Here is a 20,019-nt window from a genome sequence, read left to right as displayed (position 1 = left end):
GTCCCTTTGGGCCTCTGCCTGCAGTTTTCCCCCCACAGACAGGGCAGGGGTGCCGACAGCCCACAGGCAGGGACACTGCACCTGGGGTGCACCTGGCTCTCCTGAGACCAACCAGACTATAGGTGCACAGGCCACTTTGGGGCAGCTCCAGCTGGCACCAGTGTTGGCCTCTGACATCTTCTGGGCCCCAGAAGGGAGTTTATGAGGACTTCAGTGTCACCAGGCAGTGCTGGACCGAGCTGCAGGGTCTCCAAGGTCACTCCCCTCCTCTAACTCCCAGCAGTGCCCCTCACACCTGGATCACACCTGCTTGCCACTCCTCCCTGCCCTATCTGCCCAGGGTACTCCAGCCTTGCATGGACCAGGCACATCTGACCTGTCCCTCAGCAGACCTGCTCCCACCCAGCAGCTGCTCAGGGACCTTGGTCCTGGAGCCCAAGGCAGCTCTGACGTCAGGGGGTAGCCAGGACCTCTCCTCTCTGTCCACACCTTCGGTCAGCTTCTGCACATCCGGAGCAGACTGCCAAATGCCCAGAGGCCAGTGCCCCCACCCTGTCCTGGGATGGCCAGGAGGGACTCCAGCTGGGGCACATGTGTGAGGCTAGTAGTGGCGGACCAGCTGCACCCCTCCCTCGCCAGATGTGGGGTCATCTTGGAAACAGGTGCTGAGGCCCAGAGACCAGAGCTGGATGAACCAGGCCCTCCCCACTGCCCCGTAACCTGCTTCCCTGGCCCCCACCCATAGCAGGCCCACCAGGACCCAGAGACCTGCCTGCCTTCCTCCTCGGGGTCTGAGCCCAAACATCACCTAGATGGGGCTGGGTCACCTGATGTCCACCTGACCCGGCTGCACCCCTGTAGGCTGGTTCTGGGGGGGTCTATGACCTCCCACCAGCTTGGCCTGACATTCCCGACTTGACACAGGCCTACAAGGACAGTGACTGCCCTCATCTCCCGCCCTCAGTCCTGAGGTGTCTTGCAAGCGTCTGCGGGGCCTGAGACACATGCACAATAGGGGAGGGCACTGCTGAGAAAGGGGACCGTGAAGGGACAGGAGGGGGCACCTTCCGAGGCCCCAAGCCTAGCACGAGAGGCAAGCCCTTCCCTCAGGCCTGCTCACCGCTGCCAGATGCCCTCCAGCTGGTCTCCCATCGAGTCGCCTGGCCTGGGGCCCGTGACCGACATCCATCATCATTCAACAGAGTTTAATGACCGCTTTGGGGAGCTTGCACGCTCTGCGCCCCCTCCCGCTGGGCTGTCCCTGGGAGTGCACAGCCCAGGAAGGAAAGATGCCTGGGGTAAGGGCCGAGGCCTCGCTCCCTGCTCTGCCTGGGAAATGTCCTCCAGGCAGGTCTCAGCCCCTGGGAGGGAGGGAAGAGGGCCACACACATAGCCCCTCAGCTATCTGGTGGTGTGTGTGTGTGGTGGGGAGTCTGTATACGGATGCATGTCCATGGGGCCTGTGTATGAAGGGGTCCTCGTAGCCCCGTGTGCCCCCAGCCTGTGCCCCGATGGCATGCGGCCAGCACTTATTTGCACTTGTGTATGAAGTAGCCGGTGATGTAGCCCAGGATGTAGATGACCCAGAAGGCGGCCACTCCTCCCAGCACCTTCATGGCGACGCCCAGCTTGCCTGAGCACAGCTTCCCGGAGAGCCTAGGGTGAAAACAGCCAGCTCCTGAGCCCCAGGAAAGCCCCCCCAGGGGGGAGGGGCAGGTGGACCCCGAAGGAAGGTGGGGGGGAGGCACTCTATTGGACTTGTGAGCCCAGAGGGAGCCCAGTGGGGAAGCAGCAGAGATGAAGGGCCTAAGTTTGCTCAGACTGTGGAGTGGGCATCCAGTGGGCATGGAGCAGAGGCTGGTAGGAGGGACAGGCAGGGTTGCAGGGGGCCCGAGGGGCCTGTGGACCCAGGTAGCTGCTCCCTCGGTGCTCACCTCTCCCAGCCGGAGGCCTCCTCTGTGCTGGACACAGCACCCATGCTGACGTCATCCCACCTGCTGTACTGCACACTGGTGTCCTGGGGCTGCATGCTGGGGGCGTGACGCAGGGGCAGAGGGCACCCGGGCCTCTGAGCTTGACTTCCCTGTAGAGCAGGGCCCAGCAAGTGCCGGGGGCAAGGGTGCCGTCAGGGGCAGGGTCCCTTGGGGCCAGGGAGGGGGCAGAGAGGCAGTAAGGTGGGATGGCTCCTTTACCCCCATCCTCTCTTCTGCTTATGAGGTGGCCAGGACCAGGGTGGTTAAGCCACTTGCCCAGAGTCACATGGGAGGGGGCAAAGTGGAAATTCCAACCCAGGGAGGCTGCAAGTCCAAGAGCCCTGCACTCAGGAATGTGAGAGGGAGTGTCCCCCGGGCCCTGGGGCCTCCCAGCCAGCCAGGCCCACAGAGCCGATAACCCCCTTCTGCCCCATTCCAGACAGATAAGGCCCGGCCACCTCTGGAGACTGGGAAGGAAGGGATGGGGCTGGCTGGTGGCTGGTAAGGCCTGTCTGGTTGGGGAGGAAGCCTGGCTGGCCCTGCAGAAGCTGTGTCCTCCGCCTGCAGCACTCTAGTCCCTCCCCCAGCACTGCCTGTGGGAGGAACCGGGGCTCGGGGGGCACCTGGGACTGTTGGGGGTCCAGGAGCTGTGCAGGCAGCAGCAGGCCCCTCACTTCTAGGGGCTGAGACTTGGCTCAGCCCCCACCAGCCTGGGAAACGCTGACCTTGGTCCCGGGTAGCCTTGGACACAGAGGCTTAAAAGCACAGGGGCACCCTGGCCAGTGTTGCTCCGCGGTTAGAGGTGGGGCGGTAGGTTCGATTCCCAGCCCCAGCTGCGCGCGAGGGAGGCAACCAATCGATGTGCTTCTCTCACAGCTGATGTTTCTGTTTCTCTCTCCCTCCCTTCCGAGCCCTCTAAAAATCAACGGGCAAGTATCCTCAGGTGAGGGTCAACTGCAACAACAAAACAGCACGGAGGACACTTAGCTGCGAGAAGCCAGCCAGAAAGTCACAGCGCCAGGCAGCTCTTCAAGGCCTGGCATGCCCCGTATTTGCCCTTTTTACCTCCCAGGCCGGGGGGGGGGGGGGCGCTGCCTCTAGGCCACCAAGCCGTCTTCAGGTGGGGCCCTGTTCAGAACAGGCCTGAGGGAGGCCACGCATTTGTACCAGTGTGTTCTTCCTTCCCAGGGTGTGCCCAGGAGAGGGGAGACCGGCCAACTCCGTGAGCTGCCTGCCTCACACCCACCCCCTTCCCTCCCGTGGGCAGCCCAAAGTGTGAGCCACAGGCTAAGACAAGCTTGATACCCTGGTCCCGGCTTTCCTATGTCACCCAGATGCGGTCAAGGTGCTGGGCGACAGGTGGGGGTGCAGCAGGGGGTGGGGAGGCTAATGCTGTCCTGAGAGAAACAGCAGCCACCTCCTTCCCCCCGCCTTGATGCGATGGCTGGAGCCACAGCAGCTGCCTTGCAACCAGGACATCCTGACACACCAGCCCTGAGGGTGCTGCCTCTGTGTCCACACCAGCTGCCCCACCGGGGGCGGCTTGGTGGGAGGGCCAGCCCCCATCTAGCCAAGCCTGTGGCTGCGGGTTCTTGTCCTTTGCAAATGGCTGTACACTGTGGCTCTCAAGTAGTCCTGATTGGACAAAGCCACCAGGAGCTGGCCAGGCGCTTAGAGCTAGCCCCTGAGGGCCTCAGCCCTCAGTCATCGCCCGTCCAACCCCCCGCACAATGGTCACACTGTGTCCCAGAAGCCTGGGGCTGCGCTACCAGGCAGGGACACCTGCCAAGCCCTGGGAGCCTCAGAGGTACCACCATGTCCTGGGAGGGTGAGGACAGGGCTCCTCATACCTCAGAACCCTCCACCGCCAAAGCGCACAACTTACAAAGCAGGATGCCTGGCCAGGGACGGGGCACTGCCGCCGCTGGGGCCCAGGAAGGTGGTCAGACCTGGCCTGGGAAGCTCGCCTCCTCCAGCCCCGACCGACGTGTCCAACCTTAAAAAACAGAAAGGAGAGTTGAGGAGGAGGGGCCCTGGGGAGTCCCCAGGCGGCCGCAGCTGGCCGCGCCTGGATGGGTCAGGCCAGAGTCGGTGGGACCCGCACAACCCACGCCTCCCGACCCCCACCCCGGGTCTCAGGGAGGCCAAGCCTCGGAGGGCCGGGGCTGCGGCAGCCAAGGCGCCCCCACACCCGCCCCGACGCCCCCTCCCACCCACAGCCCCGGAGGCCGGAGGAGGCTGCACCCCGACCTCGCGCGTCACCTGGCTCAGGCTCCCAGGCGCGCACCGAGTCTGGGCGGGCGGGGCCTGGGCGGCAGCTAGGCTCCCCGAGGGGCGGGGCCTCGGGGGAGGGCCAGGTCTGGAGGGCGTGGCCAGGTCAGGTGGGCGGGGTCGGGTGGGCGGGGCCAGGTACGGAGAGCGCAGCCGACCCGACAGATCCGGCGCCTGGGCGGGGCCTCGTGGGGCGGGGCCAGGTCCTGGGGGCGGGGCCAGGTCAGGTGGGGCGGGGTCGGGTGGGCGGGGCCAGGTCCGAAGAGCGCAGCCGACCGGACAGATCCGGCGCCTGGGCGGGGCCAGGTCCTGGGGGCGGGGCCAGGTCAGGTGGGCGCAGCCGACCGGGCGGATCCCGCGCCTGGAAGAGGCCTGCGGGCTGGGCGGTCTCGAGGGCGGGACAGGACAGGGGCTGGGCAGCGGGGCAGCGGGGCTGCGGGGGTCGGGCTCCGAGACCTGGGCGCCTGGGCGCGCGGCCCCCCCAGGGCCTAGCCAGGGCCGGACCTTCGAGCCCCTCCCCCACTGTTGCAGCCCCGCGCGGGCGGCAGGGCTGTCCGGTGGGGCGCAGGCGGTGGGGGCGCAGGTGGGCGCCGAGCAGAGCGCGGGGCCCCGGCCTCCTGCGCTCGATGGTCTGCTGAGCATCGCAGACCCGCGCGCCCTCCTCGAGCTCTGCCCCCGGGAGAAACGTTCACACCTGCAGGGCGCGTCTGGTTTATCTGAGCCAACTGACGACAGCTGGCGGGGAGCGGAACCCGACCCGCTGGGAAGGTGCCCGGAGCAGGGCGGCTTTGCGCCTTGTTTTATGCGTTGCAATCAAAAGAGGAGACACAGGAGGTTTACAGGAAATCCGTGGGTGATAGACGAAGGAGGCGGGAGCCCCAAAGCGGGGAAAGCCCTGGGGTTGGATGGAAAGGGTGCAGGGTAGTTAAGGCTCAACAGTGAACGTAATAGCGGAGGATTTGTGGTCTCCACCCGGTGCACTGGGCGCCGTCCGGAGGGGCCCGGAGAAGGGAAGTTACCTTGACATTCCAAAGGTAGGTTATCTTGGGTGCAAAAGACAGTGGACAACAGACAGGCGCGGTTCAGATAAAGATTTGCCGGGGAGGATGCCGGCCTAGGGCGGGACTACCCACCTTAAACTGCTTTTAGTTAAAAAGTTTTCATTTCAGCCTGGCCGGCGTGGCTCCGTGGCCCGAGGTCAGGGTTCGATTCCCACTCAGGGCACATGCCTGGGTTGCCCGCTGGATCCCCAGTAAGGGGCGTGCCGCCTCACTGAGGTTTCTGTCTCTCCCTTCCTCTCTCTGAAGTCAACGAAAACGTATTTTAAAAAATAAAGGTTTTTTTAAAAATATATATCTTTATTGATTTCAGAGAGCGGAAAGGAGAGGGAGAGAGAGAGACAGAAACATCAACGATGAGTCATTGATCGAGCCCACAACCCGGGCATGTGCCCTGACCAGGAATCAAACCCTGATCGCCTGGATCCCAGGTCGATGCTCAACCCCTGAGCCACGCCCGGCCGGGCAAAAAATAAAAAGTTTTAATGTCAGACCATCCTTTGTGGTTTCTTTAGGTCTCTGAGTTTGCGAGGCGGCCACGCAGGCCTCCCCTGAGCTAATCAGGGGAGCATGTGGCCCCTTCTTGTCCACACTCATCAGAACTCAGGTACCGAGGTTGCTGAACCCCAGGTCCAGTCTGACCCCCTGGGCCTAACACCTGACGCCCTTCCCGCCGCCTGCAACAGGACTCGAGGGGTCAAAACTGAATGCAGAGGTGGGCCTCCGAACCCTGGGGCCACAGGAGGGGACCCTGCTCAGTGTGGGGTGTCTCCAGGATGGAGCCAGCGGTGCAGGCTGGAGTGCTGACCTCCAAAGAGTGTGTTTTGGAATGGGGGTGTTGCTGTAGCCCAAGCCCCCGTGTTGAGTCCCCTGGGACAGAAAGGTGAGACCACAGCCAACAACAGGGTTTAATTCCTAATCAGCACCACCCAGGGAAGGCTCCCGGGCTGGGGTCTGGCCTTGTGGGGCAGGGCCTACTTGGAGGCCACCTTCTTGGACTTGCTCAGGGACGCCACGATCTCCACCTGTTGCAGGGTGGGCACCTTAATGCCTTTCATCTTCAGCTGGTTGTAGAATTCGGTCCTCTCGGTGATGATTCTCTAGAAAAATGCAGCCCCGCTGCCCAGGCGGCACACCCTGCGGGCAGGGCCCACCGTTGCTCCCTGGGGAGGGCTGCTGCGGCCCTGCTGGCTGGGGAATATTTACAACCCGCTCTCTGGAGTGGGGGGAAGCTCTGGTTTGTAGCATTTGCCTATTTCTGTGCTGAGAACACTCCCCCGTGGCTGATCCGGGAAAAGGTGCCCACCGCTGGCTCCAGGGCAGCACGGCCCTGAAGCTTGTGCCCAGACCGCTGTGATACCCAGACCTTGGGCCTCAGGTCTGTCCTGCACAGGGAGGCTGCCAGGCCCCTCCCCAAGCCTCCTCTGGCCCACTGACAAAGGAAAGATGGTGCTGATGACTCCCCACCCAGCCCCCTCCTCCCGCCAGCCCTCCCTCCCATTTCCCCCTCCCCTTCCTCTCTCTCTCCCTCCCATCCCCCCTCCCTCACCCTTTCTCCCCCCCCCCCTGCTTCCTCTCCTCTCTCCCCCTCCCTCTTCCCTTAGCCCAAACAGTAGCCAGGCCACAGAAGCCTCTCCCCAGGCCCCCATGCAGGGTCACCTCTCCCCTGAGGACTATTGCCACCTCACAGGAGCACCATTGACCTGGGGCCCACCCAGCTCACAGAGGAGAGGAACCAGGTCCCAGGGAAAGTGGGTGCTAGGAGGCCTTGGGTGCCCAGTCAGCCTGCGGAGGAGGCCTGGGGCAACGGCAGCCCTAGTGACAGGTGCGCAGGCCACCCAGAGTCAGCGAGGCACCTTGTCCCAGAGCTCTGGCCACGCCACCCTGAAGGCAGGCACAGTCTCCCATGTCCAGGGAGCCCCGCGGCCCAGCAATGTCAAGTGGCCGGCCCACAGCTTCTCAACCAAAGGCCAGGAGGGTGGTGACTCCACCTCTGGCCAGCCCCGCCCCTCAGAGTCCTCTGCCTGGGGTAGGCGAGGGACTGGCAGGGGCCGAAGCCATGGAAGGGGGTCCTTGCCAGGGTCTTGGCTCAGCAGACGGCGATTCCACTGAGGGGTTAAGAAGCACCCCGAGGAGGCTGATCTGGGCAGAGCTGGGGACAGCCTCCTGATTCAAGACTCTCTCCAGGACCCTAGTGCATGGCTCTCCCCAATGCCCCCGCAGGGTTTGCTGCCCCAGCCACCCATCACCCAAAGCTGAGAGCAGCCTGGCCGCCAGCTCCAGGAGGTCAACGCCCCTTCGGGAGACCGGGGCCCCTCTGCCTGAGCAGAGAGGAAGGACAGTCCCTGTCACAGCACAGAGACTCTGCCAGGACTAGCAGGGCCACCAGCATCCCGTCCAGGCCTCTCCCTCTGCCCGGGCTGCAGGTGCGGGTGGCCAGGAGACAGGAGGCAGCTAGCGCAGGTTATACCTGCAAGGCCTCCAGAATGTCACTGTCAGAGATCTCGTTGGCCAAGGACTTGATCCCTATGGTGCTGAAGGTCGCCTGGATGATCTTGTTTCTTAGCCTCTCGAGCTGCGAGAGAAGCGTAATTACCGTCACTGGCCTTTGCGGGAGGAAGGCGGCACCTGTCCTGTCCAGGTGGAGTCCTGGTCCGGGGTTTCAGAGGTGGGGCCATCCTCACTGCAGGAACCAGGACCCAAGGGTGGCGGGGTCAGCGTCTGCCGCGAGCTAGACGGTGCCAGGTCCAAACCCAGAGCCCGGTGGCCTAACTCCAAGCACTTTCTACCTCAGCAACTCGCAGGTGGTGGTTGTTGCTGTTGCTAATCCTCACTTGAGGATATTTTTCCCCACTGATTTTTTAGAGAGCGTGGAAGGGACGGGGGGAGACAGAGACATCCATGTGAGAGAGACACAAGGATTGGCTGCCTCCCACACGCGCCCCGACCCAGGCCGGGGATCGAGCCTGCAACCCAGGTACATGCCCTGGACCGGACTTGAGCGCAAGACCCTTCGGTGTGCCGGCCGACGCTCTAACCACTGAGCCACACCAGCCAGGGCCTCACCAACTTTGTTAATTGAAAAAGTAAAACCAGCCCAGCTGGTGTGGCTCAGGAGTTGAGCGTCAACCCATGAACCTGGAGATCGGGGTTCGATTCCAGTCAGGGCACATGTCCCCAGTCGTGGGCCTGCAGGAGGCACCCGATCAATGATTCTCTCTCATCACTGATGTTTCCCTCCCTTCCTCTCTGAAATCAATAAAAACATATATTTTTTAAAAAAGTAAAACCTGCACGTGGATATGAAAGGATCATGGAGCTCGGACGGCCCCCCGGCGCCCTCCTTCCCCGGTGGAGCTCCCTCCTCTGACCCCAGAGGCCCCCCGGCCCCCGCACGCCCTGCCAGCTCCGTCAGCCCTCGTGCTGGGCATTGCACGACACTCTTGGCCGTCCCCCCGTGGGACTCCAGGTGGGCAGGGGCCCCGGGGGCGGGAGCAGGGTACCCGGGCCTGGGCGCTCTCCAGGGCCACGTGCGCCTGCTGCTCCGCCTGCTGCGCCGCCTCGATCTTGCCGTGCGCCTCCTCCTGCAGGCGTCTCTGCCTCTGCAGGTGGCTCTGGCTCTGGTCCACCTGGGCCTGCAGCTGGCTGACCTTGGCCTCGGACTCGGAGATGGTCTGTTCCCGCTTGCTGAGCTCCTGCTCCAGCTCCCACACTTGCTGGGGGCGGGGCCGGGGGACAGAGGGGTCAGCCCAGGTGTCCCCACCCCCTCCCCCAAAAGATGGCCAACTTCCTCCGAGCTCCTCAAGTCCAATCGGAGCCCAGCGACGGAGCGGGGCCCCTGTGTGCCCTTGAGCTGCTGAGTGTGTCGAATGGGGTGCTGCCGAAAAGGAGGGGGCCCCGGCTCCCGGGAGGGGTTGCCAGCTTCCAGTTAACCACCCGAGGTCACCTGTAACCACCCGAGGTCACCTGTAACCACCCTGAGGTCACCTGTAACCCCCCTCAGGTCACCTGTAAGCCCCAGGTCACCTGTCGGAGGAGGAAGTTGTCTTTTTCCACGAGCCCGATCACCTCCTTCTGCTTTTTCTCCTCGCGGATGCTGGAGAACTGAAAGGAGAGCAGGCGGCTCAGGGGACGCTGGGCGGAGGTTGTGGCCAGGGCACCGCGTCTGACGCCTCCCGCCCTGAACCTCGGGAAGGTGAAATCCGGGTCTTTCTGATGAGGATGGGAGGGGAGAAAACGAAAACATGGGCGCTGGGGAATGGGTCCCAGGGCACGGAGCCCTGAGCGCAGCCGGGAGCACTGAGAACCAGCCGGTCACACGGCAGCGTCCCTGACAGAAGTGGGGGGACCTGTCCCTCCCGCCTCGGGGGCTCAGAGGAGGAGCTCAGAGGGCAGAGTTTCAGAAACATCCCCAAACTTGAGCTGCCAGGTGTCCGCCCCTTCCCCATGCTGCAGAGCCCGATGCCAGGGGTCCAGCGAGGGTGTCTGGCCTGGGAGGTGCCAGGCTTGGTTGGGGATGGAGACCCCGGGCTCCCGAGGGGAGATGTGGGTGCTGAAGGTGGAGGCCGCACCCTCCTTCCCCAAGGGGCTCCCAGAGCACCTGCAGCGAGGCCTTCACATCCCAGGTGAGAAATTCGCCCAATTTTCTCGATTCCGGGGGAATTGGATCCAACCGAGAGGAAAGACCCCCAAATTCTACCTCTGAGCTCTCAGTTGAAATGCACACACTCAGCCCTGGGCCATGAAGCACGGAACTGTCACCAGGGGCTCTGACCCTGGGGCCAAGTTCTCGCATGAATGACAGAGACCAAAACAAACTCACAACAGAAACGGTGCAAGAAGTTAGAACCCAGGGTGATCCTGGACACACTCACTGGGGAAAGGAGCTGCTGGAACAGAGGAACAGAAAGTGCTCTTCGAAAAAGAAGGGACATTCAGCCCCGGCAGGTTTGGCTCAGTGGTTGGAGCATCAGCCTGTGCACCGGAGGGTCTCAGGTTTGATTCTGGCCACGGGCACGTACCTGGGTTGCAGGTTCGATCTCTGGCATGTGTGGGAGGCAACCCATCCACGTCTCTCTCCCATCAATGTTTCTCTCTCTCTCCCTCCCTTCCACTCTCTCTGAAAAGCAATGGAAAAAATATCCCCAGGTGCAGGTTAAAAACAAAAGAAGGGACATTCAGAGAACAAGAGAGACCTTGGGCATTGTAAACTTTCTTGCAAATCCAGACTCAGGAGGAAGTCAAGGGGATCTCCTGAAAGCAGAGCAAAAAGATGGCGGCCTGAGGAGTGGGAGGAAGAGACAGGAAGGAAAGGCCAGGGCAGGAGGTCTGTGGAGTGTCGGTCGAGAGGCCAGAGAAGAGATAAAAACACACACAACGAAACAACGCAGACAGAGAAAATGTCCAGAACAAACAGCAGATGGACACAAGTTTCCAGTTGGCCACTGAGTGGCCGGGACCATGAAAGTCGACCCTCGATAAGGCACAACTCTGTGACGTTTCCGAACACCTGGGACGAAAACCCTGGGCTCTGCGACACGGGGCAGCACTGTCTCCCCGCCAAGGGAACACTTTCCAAACTGGAATTCTGTATCCAGCCAGACTGCTAATGCATCAAATAAAGACATTTGAGACCTACAGCATCCCCTCCCAAAACTTACCCCCCACTCGTCTTTTCTCAAAAAATGACTGCAGGATGTGCTCCAGAGAAAACTGGAGACTGGGCACTAAGCATGCTCTCCGAGACACGGAGAGATACCTAGCGAGGTGAGAGGAAGTGACAGACAGGAGGGGGGGTAGGACATTCCTGTTTTGCATCACAAGACTGTGGAACCTGGTTCTTTAAGCTACATGGTCAAAAATCTCCTATAAAAATAAAAACTAAACACCCTTAACAAGGAGTGAGCTCAGTAGAGTAGCAGCCACCTCTCTAAGTATGGGTGGGACCCTCACCCCCGGGACTCAGGGGCCAGCGGGTGCTTGAGAAGCAGCCAGGAGCCAAGAGGCCCGGGAAACAGGGTGACTGCTGGGGCCAGAGGGCAACACAGGGCGTTGGGGGCCCAGTGTGCGGCCCACTCGGCCTCTATCAGCAGTTGGACCCTGGGAGAGGCACGTGTGCTCCCTAAGTTCCGCGTCTGCCCGGGAGCTGCTGGAGAGCCCGGTGAGGCCGAGCGGGGCGGTGGGATGCGGGCGCGGCCACCTTGTCGGTCATGGCCTGCAGCTGCTGCTTCCGCTCCCGGAGCTCCTTCTGCAGCAGCTCATTCTCCGTGATGATCTTCTGCAGCTGGGACTCGAGGTAGTCCACTTGCCGTTGTAAGGATATGCAGGCTCCTGGGTGAGCAGCGGGACGGGGACGTGAAGGCAGGAGGGGGCCTGGGGCCACCGAGCCAGCGGGAGGCTCTGACCCCCACGCCTCGGGCAGCCCCCTCAGCGCCCGCCCGCCCTTCCCCAGGCGGCTCCGGCTCAGGGGACGGGGCCCCAGGCCTGTCTGCCTGCGCAGGCGCAGTGCCCAGACACCCCCGCTGCCCAGCCTGGGGGGCCGGCTCTGCCCCCGCGTCCTGAGATCTCCTACCTGTCGCCAGCGAGTAGCGGGTCCTGGTGACCTCGAGCTCGAACTGAAACTCCTGGATCACCTGCTCATATTTTTCCAGCTGGGCCATCAGCTCCTCCTCGAAGGACGGGTCCGGGGAGCAGGACCGCCTCCTGCCGCCCTCCTGCTCCAGCGGGGCCTCGTCTTCCTCCACCAGCTCCAGGTCCGCCTCCTGCCCGTCCTCCCCCTGCTCGCCCGCAGCGCCCTCCTCGGCCGCCCTCTGGGGCTCCCCTTCCAGCCCCTCTTCCTCCTCCGCGGCTCCCAGGTCCCTGGCTTTGTCCGCCATGACATAATCCTCCTGCGCCTGGGGACAGAGGGGACGCTGGGCAGGGCTGTAGGTGCTCCGGGGGGCGCAGGGGCAGGGAGCACGCTGGGTGCTCCCACGTCCCCAGCCCAGAGGTCACAGCCTCCCAGCCAGGGGGGGACTGCAAGGGGCCAGCTCCCCCGGCGAGGGGCTGGAGTTGCTTTTCCAGGTGGGAGCTGCCCCGTCACCCTCCCGTGTTCCCTGGGGGTGGGCCGCGGGGTTAGGGCTGCAGGCGGGACCGCGTGGCCCCCGGAGGCGAGGCCGGGGCCGAACCCGCTCCCTTGCGCCCTGCCGGCCGCACCTGCCTCCATCGCTGCAGCTCCTCCTCCTCTTTGCTGAAGGTCTTCAGGATGCTGAGCCTGCCCGGCAGCTTCAGCCCCGACTCAGAGGTCCGCTCCTGCAAGACGCCCCGCCCCGTGGGCCTCAGGGCCGCAGCGCCCCCTCAGCTCCCCAGGTGGGGCACCTCCACGACCCGCCCTCCGGAGAGGCGATGGCAGCCTCTCTGCGTCAGGGGGAGGCTACAGTGACCGGCAGGTGGCAGCAGTGGCCTGGCAGCAACGGGCATCAGGAAGATCAGGGTCCACCTTGGACATGCCCGCCTTGCACGCAGGTGCCCGCCCTGCTCTCTGTCCCCTCGTCCCTCACTCACAGCCCCTGGGAGGCTGGGCAGTGCTTTCAGTGCCCCCCAAGACTCCGCTGTCCCCGCCCACCGGCTGCCCCATAGTTGGTGTCAGGGCAGTTTTTTGTGCAGACGTCCATGGGGTTCGGCCATGGTCCGAAGCACGCTCCCCCCTACTCATGTGTGTCCCCAGCATAAAATCGGGCTGTAGCCTCAGGCATGAAAGAAATAAGGTCTTAGAGAGACCAGGGGCTGCTGACCGGGCCCGGCAGAGCTGCCCCCAGACCCCGCCTGACCTGCCTTGGTCAGCCCTCTGCCCAGACCCGGCGAGGGGCAGCGTCCCCCAGCTCCATCTGATAGGCAAGGACACGTCCCACAGAACAGGTCCAGCTAATCCAAGTCACAGTCGCCCTGGGGTCATGGCCAGGCCAGGTCCGGGGGCGCCTCCTGCAGGCGCCCTCCCTCCTGATGACAGAGGAGCTGACCCTCCTCTGACAGGTGAGGAACCTGAGTCCAGAGAGCACCAGAGCCCGTCCCAGGCAGAGCGCAGGACGCTGTCCAGCTCGTGGCTCTTTTCTGTCTCGTGTTCCCTTAGCCTCTCCTCGGATTCTGGCCTGTTGCTGAAAACCCTGAGCCCTAGCCTGAGCTCCAGGGACCTGGCAGCCTTCCAGGACGACCGGGCTGGGGGGACCAGGGTTCTGAGGGTCACCAGGAGGTCCGGACGCTTTGGGAGCCGAGCCTGCAGCCCCCGCGCCCTTCTCACCTTCATGCCCTGGTACACCGACGAGTCCTGGCTTTTGATTTTGAGGAGGTATTTCAGCTGCTTCTTCAGGACCTCCCTCTCCTCCTGGAGCGCCAGGATCTCCTCATCTTTCTTCTGCATCTGCATCTCCAGCTTGGAGAGGCGCTGGACCTCCTCCCCCAGCGTGGACAGGCAGTGATCCTGGCAGAAAACGGGGGCAGCCCCGTGTGCCACACAGCCACACCTTCCTCACTCCCTCCACCCACCAGCAGCTCCAGGCCCAGGAAGAGCAGACCTGCTGTCCCGGGACCTTGGAACCTGGGGCCCCAGATCTGTGCCTCTTTACTACAGCCACTCCCTGACTATAGCCATGCCCTGGCTTAGGGCAGGTCGGAAATCCTTGCCCAGGGAGATTTCCAGCAGCCTCCCCTTCAGCCTGGCTCTGGGCCAGCTGGCCACTGTGACTGAGGACACCAGTCTTCTGTGCAGCCCCACAACTAACCAGAAACTCCCTCTGAGGGCCACCCCTGGGGGGCTTCTGCCCCTCAGTCTTCCATTCTCAACATCTCAATGCCCTAGATTCTAAAAATTTGGAGACATAATACAAATGGGTTTTTTTTGGACACACAAGAAACAAAGAATTTGTCCCCAGCAGACCTGAAATTGGAGAAACTAAAGAGGATTCTTCAGGCGGGAGAAAGATGGTCCCTGACAGAATTCGGAAAGGAAAGGTAATTAGAAAGTCCTCCAATGGTTGGACATTAAGTGATAGGCTTCCACACAACCCACGCGTCAAAGAAGTCAGAAAGGAAGTAAAAAAAGACTTTAAACTGAACCATAATGAACACTTGGGCATATTGAGACTTGTTGGGGTGCAGCTAAAGCTGTAATTAAGGACAAATTTATAGCTTTAAAATGCATCTATTAAAGAAAACAATGGGAAGCAGTTACGTAAGTATCCATCTCTGGAATTCAGAAAAAGAACTGCAAATTAAACTTAAAGAAGAGAGCCCTGGCTGGTTTGGCTCAGGGGTTAGAGCATCGGCCTACAGACCGAAGGTTCCCGGGTTTGATTTTGGCCAAGGGCACGTACTTGGGTTGCAGGCTCAATCCCCAGCCCCTGTTGGGGCATGTGCAGGAGGCAACCCATCGAAGTGTCTCTCTCACATTGATGTTTCTCTCTCTCTTTCCCTTCCACTCTCTGAAAAGCAGTGGAAAAAATATCCTCGGGTGAGAATTAAAAGAAAACAAAAGAGAAGGGGGAAGGGAATGGACAGATAAGTATAAGAATGAATGATACAGCGAGGGAGAGAGAGGGAGAGAGAGGAGAGGGCAAATATGGTAACATTTTCACATTTGGAGGATCTGAAGGGTGTGTGGGAGTTATTCCTACTATTAGGTTAGAGGGGAAAATACTCATGCAGAGATCATGTATCTTCACCCTGGCCGTGGTCACTTAGACACCCACACGTGTCCGGAACCAGACAGTGATGACTGGGAAGGAGGCGCTCATTTCCGCTGGGGTTGCTGAGTTTGCACAACACCCGAGCATTGCTGCAGGTGGCTGTCTTGCCTCCGGAGGAGACGGGCTCACCTGTGACAGCTCAGAGGCAGGCAGAGAGGAGAGGAGGGGAAGCCTGGGGATACGGTTTGAGTTCCTGGAGGCAGCCAAGCCTGCAGCCCTTCCCCTGGGGGGTTCATATACATGAGCTGATGATTTCCATTCCCAAAGTTTGAATTAATAACAGCCCTGCAAAGAATATCTTTTTACTATATCTCAGTGACTCCTATTATATCCTCAGGCTATTTCCCCAGAGTGGTCAATTGCCTGGTAAAAGGGTAGCAATACTTTTTTTAGAAAAAATTTAACGTGTGGGGCTGTTATCACACTTTTTTTTTTTAAATTTTTAAAAAATGTGTTTTTATTGGTTTCAGAGAGAGGAAGGGAGAGAGAGAGAGAAACATCAATGATGAGAGAGTCATTGATCAGCTGCCTCCTGCCCGCCCCTTGCTGGGGATCGAGCCCGCAATCCAGGCGCTGACTGGGAGTCGAATTGTGACCTCCTGGATCACAGATCGATGCTCAGCCACTGACCCACGCCGACTGGGCATCAACACTTTATAAATTGTGAAATCTATCGTAAGATGTAGAGACAGGGTTTAGGGAATCGATGTAAAATGGGTACTCACGGCCCCTCACTACCGGGCCTCTCACTGGCCAGTCCCCCTGCGGGCCCACCAACCACCCACCGTTTCGTGGTTCTCAGGTCCACCATCGGCGCTAAACCTTCACCACCTTAGAAAACAAGACAGAAGCTGATCCTAAGAAAAGACTATTCACGTCGATAAACGTCGAGCAAGACCGATGGAGAGTGAGATGCCAGGAGTTAGCAATGTTGGCAGGGACAGACAGACGGCCTCCTGCAGCATCTCCGCGGGTGTGGGAAGGATGACAGGGTTAGAATAACACATTAGAAAATCTACACGGAAGGGACACATTCCTAAAAAAATCATAGCTCACCCAAACTGAAGCCGGAAGAGAGAGGACATCTGAATCTCTTAACAGGAACGGAATTTGTTGTTTTAGAAACCAACCTTTAAGGTCTCTCCAGACACAGATGGCTTCAGAATTTAGCAAAGAGACAACCCCGATCTTATGCCAACTCTTTCGGAGAACAGGAAAAGAAAGCAGGAAAACGCACCCTAACTTTCTTCGGTTACAAGGTCAGATTAGCTCTGTCACCAAAATCAAACCAAGGAATTTCGGGACAGATAGCTAAGAGGGGCCCGTCGGTCAGAAACATAGCTGGGAAAAATGACGCTGGGGGAACTGACTGGCAGGCCGAGCTTTGCCCATCCTGCCGATTGTCACTGTTCCCAAGGGCCCACTCTCGCAAGTGGCACGGCCGGGCCAAAGTCCCTCAGCTGCTTGGAGGTCACGATGGGCTTTGGGGGGCTGCATACAATTTGGTGAGGTCCCCTGAGGCTCCGAGCGCCACCCTCCGGGCTCAGGATGTGCAGGGACCTGAGATGTGTAGAACCTCTGATTCCCAGACGCCAGGGAGGGGCCTGGAGGTCAGTTTAGACCACGCCTGGGGACCCACGTGCTCAGCCAACCAGACTCTAGAGCCGAGACCGGGCGCGGGCGGGCAGGACGGGGCTCCGGGAGCCAGGGCCCGCGCTCCCTCGGCCGTACCTTCTCGTGGATGACGGAAATGTACCAGGGTATCCGCTTCCTCAGGTGGCCGGTGCCCAGGGCGGAGCTGCTGCCCACCGGGCTCATGGGCTGGGACCAGCTCGCCTTCCGCAAGTAGTGGAACTCGCAGGCGCTCTTGCTGAAGGGGAGGCGGGGCCCTGTGCAGAGGCAGGGGCGTCGGGCTCCTCCACGGGACCGTCCCCTCCCCGAGGCCCCTCAGAAACCCGTCCTTGTCCGGCTGGGGTCCCCCATGCCTCCGGGCCCCACACTGCCATCCGTGCCCGCCCCGGCCCAGCGTGGCCGCTGACAAAGCGCAGAGAGGCGCAGAGCAGCCCGCGGGCCCCCGGAGCCCGGGGTCAGGCCGGCTCGGTCATCCTGAGGCTGCTGAGCACGGTGGCCCCGGCGCAGGCTGAGGTCCTCGGACGTGGGGCCAAGGAGAGGACCCCAGCGCCCGGCGGGGGCTGCCCTCACCGTCCACCTTCATGTCCGAGTCCTGCTGGCCAGGGAACGAGTCCTCAGTCGACTTCCAGGCCTTGGAGCTCAGGCAGGTCTCCACGGGCAGGGAGAGGGTGGAGGCCGACCCTGCAGGGCGTTGACAAGGGGCCGATCACCACGTGGCTTCCCAGGACCTCCCGCAGGTGTTTTGTTTGTTTGTTTGTTTGTATTAACCTTCCCCCAAGGAGTGAGAGTTTTTTCCATTGATTTTAGGAGAGTGGAAGGGAGGGCGAGGGGGAGAGAGAAGCCTGGGTGTGGGAGAGGCTTGTGGGTTGGTCGCCTCCCTCGTGCGCCCTGATGGGCGGCGGGCATCAGACCTGCAACCAAGGCCCATGCCCTTGACGGGGAATCGAGCCCGTGACCCGCCGGTGTGCGGGCTGGCGCTCTAACCACTGAGCACGCCGGCCAGGGCCAGGGCAGGCGTTTTCATGTCTTTTTTTTTTTTTAAATATATCTTTATTGATTTCAGAGAGAGGAAAGGAGAGGGGGAGAGAGAGAAACATCGATGAGAGAGTCATTGATCGGCTGCCTCCTGCATGCCCCTGAATGGGGATGGAGCCCGCAACCCCGCATGTGCCCCGACCGGGAGTCGAACCCCGATCGCCCGGATCCTAGGTCGACGCTGACTGGCTGAGCCACGCCGGCCGGGCTCATGCCATCTCTTTATAACCACCCCGAGGATGAACGGTGATCCCCTCGGTGGCCGCACAGGACTGAACCCCGGGAATCGTCTCAAACACGGTTGCGACTGCTACGTGCCCCCGTGTGTCCACTGAATCGTACCGGCTGCAACTGAATTTCTGCAAATCGGGGCACCCCCTCCCCCCATAGGACAGACCCGGTTCCCTTCTGTAAAAATGGCTCCTCCTCAAAGTCTCTCGAAGCCCCGCCACCCGCCGGCCCAGGGGCAGACCCCGCTTCCCGCAGGCCTTCACCAGCCGCACCATGGACAGGGCCCCGTGAGCGCCTGCGGGAGCAGACCCCGCACCCAGGACACGGTCCCTCGGTCCTTCCCGGAGACCTGCCCGCACGTCATGGCCGATCTGCGAGACGCTGGCCCTGAGGGGACAGCCTAGAGCCTGGAAGGGTGGGTGGGGTCCTGGCTGAGACCCGCACGCAGGACCCAGGTGCTGGCTGCGGGGAATCCCCACCATCATCACCATCACACAGGATAGTGTCCTAGGTCCAGGCCGGCAGGTCTGCGGTGACGCCTGGCCTGGCCGATGCTCCCCGGGGCCCACCGCCTGCCTCAGCTGCCCTCTCTGAGCCTCAGAGCATGTGGGTGGGACAGGCGGGTGCTGAGGCTCCTTACAGGGCCACCTGCGGCCACGACGGTCTTGTTTTCTTGCATTTCTCAGGGGTCAGGTCGTAATTGCCTATCTTGGGCCTTAGGGGCCTCTTCCCTGAAGCTTCCAGAATCTCCAACCTTCTCTCTCTCGCCCACCCCAACCCCCTGGCTCTCTGGCAAATGAGGCTGGGAGACAAATCGTGACATGAAGGGTGGGTACCGAGGGCAGGCGGTCCTTTCCTCCCGGGCCCCCTCCCGTGGTGACACAGTGATGTCAGGAGCTGGCTGCCTGCCAGGAAGGTCCCCGACTCCAACCCGGAGGGAGGCACTCTCTCGGGACCCCCGGTGGCAGCTCTCACCGTAATTGGACATGGACGTGGCCCGGGTGCAGAACTGCGGGCAGCCGGGACGCTGGAGAAACACCCTTCGCAGCTCCTCCATTTCCAGCGCTAAGGTCCTGTCCAGGGGGCTGGCATCCTGCAAGAACTCGCTCTGCAGGGCAGAGCGAAGGAGACGGTCACAGGAGAAAAACATCCGGGGCTGCCAGGGCCTTGTCCCCTGTGCCAACCGCAGCGGTCTGTCCCCTCACTGCAAGCCGCAAGCTTGCTGACAGCCACGCAAACTGGGTGGACCCTGCTCTAGAAACTTCAGCGCCTGAGCCCAGGGGAGAGAGCCCGGGGCCCTCGGGGGCCCTCCAGTCTCCCTCGGCATGTGGCAGACGCAGGACCCCACCCGAGGGTTCCTTTCACAAGCTCTCTTCTCCCCCTTTTGCTCCTTTCCAAGACCCCCCCTAAGGAAGGCTCCCCATCTTCCCACCATCATGAGAGCCTATTTGGAGAGCTCCAGGGGGCCTATGGGAGCAGGAAGCCGCCCCCTCCCCGCCTCCCCCGCTGGGCTACCTTCCTCCTGTAGTACAGGTTGATGGCCTGGGCCGACTTGCTGAGGGAGCGCTGCTTGGGGCGGAGCTTCCACTCCGGGGTGTGGCAGTCTCTCCCGGCCACGCTCCGGAGCACCATCAGGCCTTTCTCCATCAAGTTGGGCAGGACATTAGGATTTGGGGGCCTTCTGGCCCCCAGAGGCAATATCTGGAGCTGAGGACCGAGGGCCAAGCTTCCCCACCTGCAGGGTGACTTGGAGCAACCTTCGGATGAGCCCCGCATCCTGGAGCAGGGCTCGGAGGAGGGACGGTCCCCGCGTGGGCCTGACGCCTGGCACCGGCCCGGAGGAGACCCGCTTCCGAAGCTCTCCATCCTGGGGGAACCTGGGAGCCGTGTGTGGCATCACAGATGTCTCCGTGGAAACAGAGCAGGTCATGCATCTTAATTTCCTGAGACTGGTCCTGAGACGGGGCCCCGGGGGCTGCTTCCTCTGGGTCTCAGGATGTCCCGAGCAGGGGGAAGTGGCCTGAGGGGCACTGGCAGCCCTTCTCCTGTCTGTTTTTTCTGTTTTGCCTTTTTCTGCCCCCATCATCAGAACTTCACCTT

At 61.6% G+C, this 20,019-nt stretch overlaps 2 protein-coding genes across 2 annotated transcripts; both read right to left on the bottom strand.

Annotated features, from left to right (window-relative positions):
- Nucleotides 1-1,469: 1,469 nt before the first annotated feature.
- Nucleotides 1,470-3,924, bottom strand: SMIM1 (small integral membrane protein 1 (Vel blood group)). The gene is made up of 3 exons (XM_087820760.1): nt 3,859-3,924; nt 1,945-2,083; nt 1,470-1,678 (listed from the first exon to the last, which is right to left on the bottom strand). The coding sequence occupies exons 2-3, from the start codon at nt 2,027-2,029 to the stop codon at nt 1,530-1,532; spliced, it is 234 nt and encodes a 77-aa protein (XP_087676886.1). The 5' UTR covers nt 2,030-2,083; nt 3,859-3,924; the 3' UTR covers nt 1,470-1,529.
- A 2,352-nt stretch (nt 3,925-6,276) lies between these two features.
- Nucleotides 6,277-19,566, bottom strand: CCDC27 (coiled-coil domain containing 27). The gene is made up of 12 exons (XM_016213527.2): nt 19,435-19,566; nt 18,895-19,027; nt 17,224-17,334; nt 16,753-16,910; nt 13,578-13,757; nt 12,497-12,592; nt 11,874-12,195; nt 11,502-11,632; nt 9,329-9,406; nt 8,806-9,018; nt 7,773-7,877; nt 6,277-6,402 (listed from the first exon to the last, which is right to left on the bottom strand). The coding sequence occupies exons 1-12, from the start codon at nt 19,564-19,566 to the stop codon at nt 6,277-6,279; spliced, it is 1,785 nt and encodes a 594-aa protein (XP_016069013.2).
- Between the last annotated feature and the right edge of the window lie 453 nt (nt 19,567-20,019).

Source organism: Miniopterus natalensis, chromosome 9 (assembly GCF_054644295.1).
Source record: "Miniopterus natalensis isolate mMinNat1 chromosome 9, mMinNat1.hap1, whole genome shotgun sequence".
Lineage (NCBI taxonomy): Eukaryota > Metazoa > Chordata > Mammalia > Chiroptera > Miniopteridae > Miniopterus > Miniopterus natalensis.
The sequence above is the reverse complement of the archived record's forward strand: the minus strand, read 5'-3'. Positions and strand labels throughout refer to the sequence as shown.